The following is a 10,791-nucleotide window of genomic DNA, read 5'->3' as shown; positions in this document are numbered from 1 at the left end:
AGTACAGTAAGGTGTATGATTATCTGTGGATGTTAAAACTGAACATTGATACTTTTGATCGTCACTGAAGAATAATACCCTGGCTTCCAAAATAAATGTGATATTCACACCATGATCTTCAACATTCCTCAGAAGCACTGAAAGCCTGAAATCAGTCAGGTGTCTGCACCCCGACAGTCAGCACCCAAACTGATTTCAACACAGACAGAGAAGAGGGCAACAATAAACAGTACAAATGCACGAGTACGTTGACAGGTGACTTATATACTCACTATGTAGTAAAAAATGACCATTCATACTGTATGCCTGTGGAAGACCTCTGCCCAGCTACAGAACCATCGTCTCAGCAGGACCCCGACTTTAGCAGTGAGGGCTGGGGAGAGTCTGAGGTAGAAAGTTTAATGGAAGAGATTGCAGATGGTGAGAATGATGATGAGTTTGAGTTGAGCAGTGAGGGAAGCATCAGTGATGAGGATCAAAGTGCCAGTGATGTTGAGGACGAAGAAACAACTGTCTCACAAGAAAGAAAAAGTATTGTGTCAACAGGAGAATTGCTGAAGCTCTATCATGTCTGCCATTGAGAAGGTTGTGGCAAATGCTTGGTGAGACCACCAACAGTTTCCAAAATTGGATTTGGCCTTTGGATCACCACAGAATGTATTAATGGTCATGATTATGTGTGGAATTCTCAGCCTCTAGTTAGAGGAATAACGGAGTGCAACGTGTCTGTTCCTGCAGCTGTTTTTGTCACTGGAAATGAGTGCAGTCCATTTATGGAGGTGTGTGATGCCACTGGTCTAGAAACTATCTCAAAAAGACAGTGGTTCAACATACAGAAGGCCTATGTTGTCCCAGAGGTCAACAATGCCTGGACAGCATACAATGAGGCTGTACTGAGCGCCTTATGTGAAGAGCCGCTGATTGTGTCAGGAGACTCCAGTCATAATAGCCCAGGTCACAATGCCACATATGGAACCTACTCACTCCTGGACATCAAGTCGAAGTTGGTTGTGGCACAGGAAACTGTAAAAGTCACAGAGGTGAAGAACAGTTATTGGCTCGAGGTGGAAGGTCTGGAGAGATGCCTTTTTTAAGTTAGAAGAGCATAATGTGACCATATCCGCTCTGGCAACTGACTGCCATCCATCAGTTCAGAAAATCATGCGTCAAGAATACAAAAGCATACAGCATGAGTATGACCTGTGGTATATTGTGAAAAATGTCAAGAAACGCCTGCTGAAGTGCCACAATGAGGAGCTGTTTGAGTGGATCAGAATGATCACAAATCATCTCTGGTTTTGTGCCACAACATGTGAGAGAAGCGTGACAAAGCTAAAGTCCTGCACTACATACACCATGTACCTTCGGCCACAGGTCACTGTTGACGTTAAAACAGACAGCTAATGTGAGGTTAGTTTAGCTATGACCTACTGAATCTTAGTTCATATTGATTCATCAACTGAGATAAAATCACACGTAGTCCTAGCTAACTCATACTCAGCTCATATCGGCAAACAATAACATGGCGTTAACTTACCGGACACCAAGTGTGCGCTGCATATGCTCTCGCCGCCTTTTGGACCTCCGGGACCCTAATCTGCCCTTTTTATGGCCAGAAGCCACAATCTTCTCCGGTTCTTCGCAAAAGGATGAGATCCTCTTGGAATATTGAACCATCCTTTTGCCAGTTGGTGCAGTTAACCGCGCAGCAACTCCTTGTCATTTTTGCTCCTCTAATGCTACTGTCAACCAAGTGCCTCACTTTCTGCCCCCTGGCTTCGCGAGCACATCGGTGATGATGTTGCACAGAAACCCGTTGATTGTTTAGTAACTCTCTGTTCCAGGACACATGAAAGTCTCTGTATGAGCATCTGTTTCATATCATCTATGCCTCATGAAGCAAGACATGAATGAATGCTTTATCTCTGTTTACAAAAAAAAAAAATAATGTTTATATAAAAAAACAAAAACAAACAGAGAGCAACCGAAAAAGGGATAGGCTGTCGCAAGTTATGCTACACCACATTAGTTTTGCTGTTCTGTGCTCTATCTCATAATTTGTATGAGGCATCTAGAGGATTTGTGCAAAGTCAGTAACAGCCATTAGAGGTGGATATGTGTTTTTGTGAGTGTGCAGGTTCCCTCCTGAGCTTAGCCTTGCACAGCGTGTCGGTTTTATTTTTTGTCAGATCACCAGTCAACTGCTTTAGACTTTTTTAAAAAATTTTTTTGAAGGTAAAGATCTGGCTGACAGATATGAGCTTTCCTCTTTTTAACAAATCTGACCTACAGTCAAGTGAATTTTCCATCCATATAGAGTAACAGAAGAAACAGATGTTCTGTATAAAACTGAATAAGTTAAAAGTATAAAAACATCAATAAAGTTAGGGGGTCTATGGCAATGTTCCCCAAAGGAAAAAAGCCAGCTATTCTAATGTTAAAATGAATCTTTTGTAGAAATTTGAGTTCAGATTATGATAAATGAGGACCTGTTTTTTAATACTAATTAGGGCTGTGGAATGAGAAGCCTCTTCTGTTCTTCACTTAAGCAGCCCAAAGTTGCAACGACAGACAAACCCTCAAACTAGTTACTGAAGGTGGAGTAAAAACACATCAGATGGAGGAACAAATGAACAATAACTTCTTTGTTAAAATAAACCTGTGACAGATTATTAACTTTTAATATATTTCAAATTTAACTTCACTTAATCACGGGGCAGGGATAATGTAGCCTGTCTGGGAACAAGTTGCAGAATAACAGGGGGGGTTGGTGGTATAGGGTTAGTCATGGGCATAGGCTTGGTGCTCCGGTAGCTGCGGGTGGGGTTCTGGCATGGGCCCTGGGGGGCGGGTAGGCCCGGCTGGCTCCCATACCCCTTGGTGGGCTGCGGTGCGTGATCCTTCGGTCTGTTACTCACTGGTGACCTCGGCATGGCGGGCTCCCTGTGGGGTGCTGTCCTGTGCAGGTTGCCAGGGGGGGCTATCCTGTTGCTTGGGCAGCAGTCTCAAAGGCCTCCCATGGCCTCGGATTTTCTGGGGGACAGGCCATGACCTCCATCCCACCGCTACATGCCCACATCTCGCCCCACCTGGCCTGGCTGTGGTTCGTGGCCTCCCCTCTGGGGAGGGGTCTGGTCCTGGGGGAGCTGGCTCTTGGGTGGCTTGGGGCCTCCGGCCTGCCGCGGGGGGCGTGGGGGTGGCTGGGTGCTGAGGGTGGGGGTGGCTTGGGGCCAGGCGGACGGGTGGTCGGGGAGGGTGGGTGCTATCTGCAGGGGGGGCCGCTGCTCTGGGCCCTGGGTGCTGTCTTTTGTATCGGCGGGGAGGCAGGTCTGTGCCCCCTTGAGTCCTGGGGTTGTCCCTGGGCCTGGCGGTTTGGGGACTGTGTGGGGGGGGGCCTGGGTGCCCTGGTGGCCCGGGGAGTGCCCGTGGCTGTGTTTTACTTACTTGGGTATTTAGTGACCACCTCACACGCATGCAGATACTCAAGCTTCTGTAGAGATTAACTAAAAGACATGATAGATCCCGTCAGAGCATGCTGAGTTGGGTACTCTTACACATCGTCTCACATCCTGTGATGCATGCCACTTCATCTCCTATCCACGTAGGCCCACACTCCCCACACTATCAAGACCCCACATTTCTGGTGTCCCTGGTTTCGTACAGCCTTTACTTCCTGTATTTACCTGAATTAGCCAGCACTTGAATTGCTATCTTAAATCAACAATAGTAGACGTTTGTCCTCCCTTCTGTTTGTCTTGTCTCGTCCTGCCTGTCATTATTTCCCCTTCTTTTACACTGTGGTGTGGCATGGCCCTCCCCTTCAGCTCACATCAGGGGTTAAATAAAGTTTAGAATGATGGAATACCCTACAGGGAAGGCTGGTGATGGTCACTATAGCAGTTAATCATATTCATATATCTCAGACTGCTAGAAAAAAAATGCATTGGTCTTTACAACGCAGTCATATGACACAGTGCTCAGCAGAAAAGATAATGCAGACAAGGGGAAAAAAAAAAAAAAAAATAAATTTAGTAGTTTAAGAGGTATATTTTTATTTTGTACAAGAAGAACTTTTAATATGTGAATATAACTTATACAGTACTGTGTTTATAACTTTGACACACTCAGCCATTAAACAGTTTGAAGCTGTTTCATGTGGCGCGGTGCTCTGTGGGTAATGTGACGTATCACCTGTTGTCTTGATGTGTGTTCCTAACAGTGTGTGTCTGGCTGGATGTCTGCTCTGCCTCAGACTCAAACAGTAAACTCTGTCATGTTTTGGACTGTTATTCTCTGGTCTTTCCTTCTTAAGTCGGGTAAATGAATTTCACACTAGAGCCCAAAGTGAAATTACGTGACAAACTGCAAGCTAATGCTTGCTACCACCATAAAAGCCCTGAACACAGAGCAGACTTCATGAAGCACAGTAAAGTTCTGATGGCAGCCTACAAAAAAACTATATAACATCAACTAGTCCTGCCCTGAAAAATTGAAGACCTCTAAGTGATGTATTTAGGATCAGTGTATGTCATTTACACAAATTTAAGACATTTAAATGCCTTCTAGATACATGATTTTTTTACTTTTCAAGGACATGGACATCCTGCATTCAAAAGACTCACAGTCAAACACAGACACAAGTGAGCAAGCTTTGTAAACTACAAGTTTTATCTCATTTTGACAATCCACACTACACTTCAGGACTTCCTTCATTCAGGGTTTTCACAAGTATGACATTGACTACAGCACAGCTTAGTGAGGCATTTTTCCATGTCACTGTTTGTTTACTTAACACTTCAAATAGCTAGAGTTAAAAGCAGCTATTTAACATATAAATCAAAAAATATTAACCTGAAAATAAGGATTCCAGTTTTAAACACATCTCACGGCAAAATCTGAAATCTAAGTCTTGATTTCAGTTGGGGAAAAAACAGTCTTTTAGTCGTAATATGAGCTACATTTAGCTAACAAGTCCAGAAGAATCTCTTATTTCAAGAAAATAAAAGACAAAAATGATGCCCATTAAGAGTAGAAAAATCTACCAACCCTTAGGGAATTTGACTTGTTTAGTTGCTTGTTTTAAGAGATTATTTGTAGCTGTAGAAACTGAGCAAGTAAATTTTTTTAAGAATAAGATACTTGCTTAGATTTCAGTTTTTGCAGTGCTTAGAGTGCACAGACACACATAATGGTTCTCCCTGTAATACAAAATCAAGTCAAAATTAAAAACATCAGATGAAAATGAATACTTTAAAATAAGAACACTTCCCCTTTTTAGACACCGAAATAATGAGGCACCACAAGTTCCTGCCACAGGAGATGCATAACCATAAAACAGAGCACTGGTATGACAGCTCAGCTCAATGGTGCTGCACACTCCATTACCCCCACTGCTACCTTCAAGCTGGTGAGGGCTTGATATGAGTCTGTTCTGATGCCAAGAAATCAAGGTCCTGCTTCAGAGTTAGTAATACTTCAGATATTTATGTGAACAGCCTGCACATGAATAAACTGCATTATATAAAGAACTTGACTGAGCAGGCAGATTCTCTGTCCTGGGATGTCAAGAGACACAAAATGTCACACTTACAATGCTGTTATGGCTCAGCATTTATTGAAAAAAAATCAAATCAAATCACAGTTAACATTCTCACGCCTCTGGTGTGCAGAAATCCCTTCATCACAGACAGACGCAGCACTTCTCAGTCATTGTGCATACACATATTCATGTCCATTTTATGGGTGTATCCATAAAATGGTGCTCCTGACGGAGCCTACAGGTTAGTCTCGTGTGTCTGACTCTGTGTGGGTTATGATCTTAAAGTCTCCTGTCCTATATTGAACAGACACAGTTGTGCACACGGTTTTCACTATAAGTGTAAGCTAATATGTCAGTGTACCTGAGATTGTTATTGTGGGAATCAGGAAAGAGCTGTTTGAGCCCTGCGTTGTCAAAAGTTTGACTGTTGGGTTTCCTTTCTCTACTGAAACACTCCTGGGATTTTCCCCGACTGACTAACGGAACAAAACCAGGTTATGTAGCTTAGATGTTAAAACCACTGAAATGTGCTTAATGCAGGAGGATAGAAGACACAGAGGAGCTCCTTGCTCCTGTTTTGCTTGAGCTTTTGAGTCCAGATATCTCTCAATCCACACACAGTCTCTTGTCCTGCTGAACTGTCTTTGACTCAGAACTTCTTGCATTCGTTTTTCAGGGACAGCACGAGAACTTCACTGAGAACTTTCTTCAGCAGCCCTGTATGGTCATGGATGTCACAGCTGGGAACTTTTAGAGAAGTTCTTAGGTCGGCGTTGTACTCTGACTTGAATTTCTTCATCCTGTTAAAATCACAGAGGAAGAAATGGAGCTAACATTTTCTGAAGACTTCAGGATGATACGTCCCTCCGTTTTGGCAATGGTAACATTGTTTTTAACAATATTGTGGTTTAGTACATACAGTTTCTGCTGTGTCTGCAGTCTCCTCTCCTTCGGTGTATTCACCTCCGGCAGTGAATGCCTCAAAGTCAGACAGAGCACTTTCCACAGCCTCCTCATCATAGTCTGTCTGGTATTCATCGGAATGTTCATCTGAAAGAAGAAGAGACAAATACATGATTAACTAGAAATACAGCAGCCGCTGTCGCAGGGGAAGAGATGATTCTTTAAACATTCCATATGCTTTTGACTACCAAATATTATCGCAGATTGGGGTGAGGAGTGCGAACATTTGTCCAAAGAACGGAGAACATTGTGGCTCCATTGCAGCTAAGCTCCAGCAGAATTTTCAAGACAATAATTTGTCATTGATCTCAACATTTAAATCTGTTCACAGCATTTCCTGTCAGGTAGCTCATGTTCTCTGTCCATAGCATCTTACAGTCACACTTTAGTAAAGTAAATATATTATGATAGAGTATAACACTGGCTGAGAGGTAATTCATGGCCATGAATAGTACATAAGTAAAACTGTATTTCTCAGGGGCTTTTTTTAAAGTGAGCCTCTCCCAAGAGAACATCATTTATTCTGTGGCCCTCCTCTCCAATGAAAATTATTGTGGTAAAATCTATGTTTTCATCCCTTTGGGTAGATGATGATAAAGATGCTATCCTTGCATGGCTCTCATCCGCTCATTAGGCGTAGTTTTTCAAAATCTCTCTGTTTCTTGCTGGCTAAGTGCTTCACTATAGGTCTCAGTGTGCTCCATGCATTTCCCCACAATTGCTGGCGGATAGGACATCATCAAATCACATTTTACAGCACACTTATTTCTCCATCCATTCAATGTTAGCATTCGTGTACCTCCACTGTGGCCTCACATCCGTCTGCACCCAAAATTGTGAGGTCAGTGCAAACACTCTATCAACAGTTTGCAGTGTTTTTAGCTCCACCTTCCAGGATCAGATCAGTTTAGTCTGGCACCACAATGGAAGGGTCCCAAAAATGTGTGACGACTCATCTTGGTTATTTGGGGAATTGTCCAGGGATTAGTCAGTGGAAACGCAATGAAATGCATGGCGTGCCAAGACAGACCAAACAGAACTGCTTGGCTGAAGTTTCCCAACGGGAAGTAAGCAACAGATCCAACCATCTGAATTTAGAAGACTCTTTGCTAAATTTTCTTTAAGTTACTTATTACTTGATTATTTTTTTGAATACATGATTTTTCTTACTTAAAGCTGATTTCATGTGGGATCAAAAATAAATGTTTAAGAAAAATAAAAAAAATCTTCTCCAGCAATCAACATTGAAAGATCACTTTAAAGCGTTTATTTTAAAGTCTGTCATGATGATAGTCTTATGTTACTTAAGGGACATTCATTTGATTCAAAGAAAATTTAGGACGCGGTCTATGGAATGAATTTCCTATCTTAAATAAAGAGCATTTTAAATTGATTTGAGAGCATCAATTAAGAGCAGAATTTTATTGATTTCATGCTCAGATTTTGTGATATTTTCGCTCAAAACTCTGCTCTTGCGCTCAAATTTGCTCTGCACCTGCTCAAACTGTGTCCTCATGCTCAGTTATAATGCTGCGCGCGCTCAAACTGTGTCCTTGTGCTCGGATATAATGCTGCTCGGGCAGATTTCCTGCGCTCACACTCCGGTTCCTCCTCTTGCGCTGAGGGATTTTTTGCTCTGTCTGCGCTCGAATTTTTTGTGGAACAACCAATAGAAGGCCGACTAGTATTGACCAATCAGATTATCCCTGTTTGTTTATGGGTGTGTTTGCTGTTGTTCATGGAGCGTCACATACGGGCGGGCACTCTTTCAACCTGGTTTATCACCCCTTTGTATTGTTCTGTTTCATATAACAAGAACTTGATAAGCTCATTTTTGATTCAAGAGCTTTATTGCCTAACATGACATCTGACCACATGCTCCAACATCAAGCTGATCTGCCCGTATTGTTCGTGTGACCTTTAACCTCCATACCAATCCACCACATCTGATTCATAACTCCACAGCAACACCATGTGGTAGGAGTATTTACATCTAATCATTACACCCTTGACCTGCAGGGCTGTAATAAATGTGATTTCTTAAATTTTTTTGTCTACTGTTAAAATCAAATATCATTCAATAAATACACGCGCACCCGTGTTTTTAACTGAAATAGCTATGTTGTATACTCATAGCTGCATGACACAGTGCTCTTTGCGGTGTACTGGTGGAGAAAACAGTGTCACCATCATGAAGCTAGGAGACAACAGCTCTCATAAAAAAATGGACCGACAGAGTCAAGAAAATCAGGCAAATTGTTTTAAATTCATTTCAATGAAAACTATATTGGGCTGTGTACTGAATATTTAATCATATACCTAACATTATGCCTGAACAATACTACACCTGTATGACATGATATAGTTTTCATTAAAATGATTTTAAAACAACTTGCCTGATTTCTTATTGTTGAATTATATTTTATTTTAACAGTGGACAAAAAAATTTAAGAAATAACATTTATTACAGCCCTGGAGGTCAGGGGCTGATAAACCAGGTTGAAAGAGTGCCCGCCCGTATGTGACGCTCCGTGAACAACAGCAAACACACTCATAAACAAACAGGGATAATCTGATTGGTCAATACTAGTCGGCCTTCTATTGGTTGATTCACAAAAAATTTGAGCGCAGACAGAGATCTGTGAGCAAAAATTCCCTCAGCGCAAGAGGAGGAACCGGAGTGTGAGTGCAGGAAATCTATGCGAGCAGCATTATAACCGAGCACGAGGAGACAGTTTGAGCACACGCAGCATTATAACTGAGCACGAGGACACAGTTTGAGCAGGCGCAGAGCAAATTTGAGCGCAAGAGCAGAGTTTTGAGCGAAAAATCACAAAATCTAAGCGTGAAATCAATAAAATACTGCTCTCAAATCAATTTAAAATGCTCTTGATTTAAGATAGGATTTTCATTCCATAGTGGTCACACTGGAAAACTGTGCCATGCTTAAGCACGCTTCAGCCCTAAAGCACGTTTCTTTATGGCCTGTGTGACCACAAGTGTGCCGTGCTTGAGCACGATTCACTTCTCTGCTTTGGCACCTTCAGAGAGGTGGGCTTCACAGCGCGTATGATCCATGACGTATGAGCGCATCTCTCCACAATCATTTTCAACAGTAGCAGGGTGTTAGAGGGCTGTATGGGACCAAAACAACTTACCATCAGTCTAAAAGTCTCTAAAGTTGTAGCAGCGCTCTCTGTGTCTCATTGGACTGACTCTGATGAGATCACGCTTCATGTAAACAGACGCTTCACGATGGCGTAGGCGGGTCATGCATATGTGTGATACACGCTAAAGTCTGGTTCATATAGGAGTAGTGTGACAGCTGGCCATACTCTCCAGCTGGGGAAACGGCCCTGCGGGGGGGCAATCTTGCTTTAGCATGGCATGGTTTGGATGGCCAGTTTGATAGCGCCCTAAGAGAAGAAAACCAGCTACCATCGGTTACTCACCGTCAAGCATGGCAGTCTTTACAGGTTCGATTCTCGACACTATCTCTGCCAGGTCAGTGAAAGAGGCGTTGGGACAAGTGACCACCTGAAACACACAGAGAGATTCTCACCAAAGAGGGCATTAAATCAGCTTTAGTTGCAGTTTGTTAACGGTTTGACTGGTACATTCACAACAGATATCATTTGGCATCAGCAAAACATGTTGAATTTAACTAACCAGGGCCTTGTTTTGGTTTATGCCCGTGCAAAATACAGCAGGCACAAACTGAAGTAAGCAGAAAAGGAAAAAAGTGTTACATTTGCAATTTATGAGTAATGTTTGACAACAAAGCTGGGGCCTGGTGGAACAGAGGTCTCTTTTCCATAAGTCCCCAAAATGCAGTTTTACACATTCACTGTTGCAATTGTATATTTATAAGATATCTAAAAGCAGATGCAGTTTTTTTAAGGTTTGGCTAAACTGAAGGTTTAAAATACTGAAATCTGTGAGTTTGTCTTATTTTTGTTTTTAGAATGTCTTAATTTTAGAAAAAACTGTATTATTACAATAAATATTACTACTATTACTACATTCAACTGACAAGTCCAGAAAAAATGTCTTAATCCAAGGTTTAAAAGGCAAAAATAACATCCAAATTGCAAGGAAAGAGTTAAAAAAAAGTGTTGTATTTAGATATTTTCTTATTTCAAGAAACCTGGCAATTTTTTTTTGGCCAGGTTTCCGTGCCCCCTCGCTGTTGTGGGTGGTTGGGCCTGGCCCTCACTAGCCCTACCTCTTGATTGCACTTCACCACTCACACATTGCACTTTTTAATATATTTTCACTTTCGGGCACAT

At 42.1% G+C, this 10,791-nt stretch overlaps 1 protein-coding gene across 2 annotated transcripts in view; it reads right to left on the bottom strand.

The window, feature by feature from the left end:
* Window positions 1-4,105: 4,105 nt before the first annotated feature.
* pnpla7b (patatin-like phospholipase domain containing 7b) overlaps window positions 4,106-10,791 on the bottom strand; it is a 113,236-nt gene continuing 106,550 nt past the window's right edge. For both annotated transcript variants that reach the window (XM_074670864.1, XM_074670865.1), the window contains 3 exons: window positions 9,955-10,039; window positions 6,459-6,589; window positions 4,106-6,339 (listed from right to left, as the gene is read on the bottom strand). In XM_074670864.1, the coding sequence (XP_074526965.1) occupies window positions 6,274-6,339; window positions 6,459-6,589; window positions 9,955-10,039 (282 nt within the window). In that variant the 3' untranslated portion in view covers window positions 4,106-6,273. The remainder of the gene's footprint in view (window positions 6,340-6,458; window positions 6,590-9,954; window positions 10,040-10,791) is intronic.

This window comes from Halichoeres trimaculatus, unplaced genomic scaffold (assembly GCF_033239565.1).
Source record: "Halichoeres trimaculatus isolate MK-OKI-2021-1 unplaced genomic scaffold, fHalTri1.1 fHalTri1_scaffold_5, whole genome shotgun sequence".
In the NCBI taxonomy this organism is placed as follows: domain Eukaryota; kingdom Metazoa; phylum Chordata; class Actinopteri; order Labriformes; family Labridae; genus Halichoeres; species Halichoeres trimaculatus.
The sequence above is the reverse complement of the archived record's forward strand: the minus strand, read 5'-3'. Positions and strand labels throughout refer to the sequence as shown.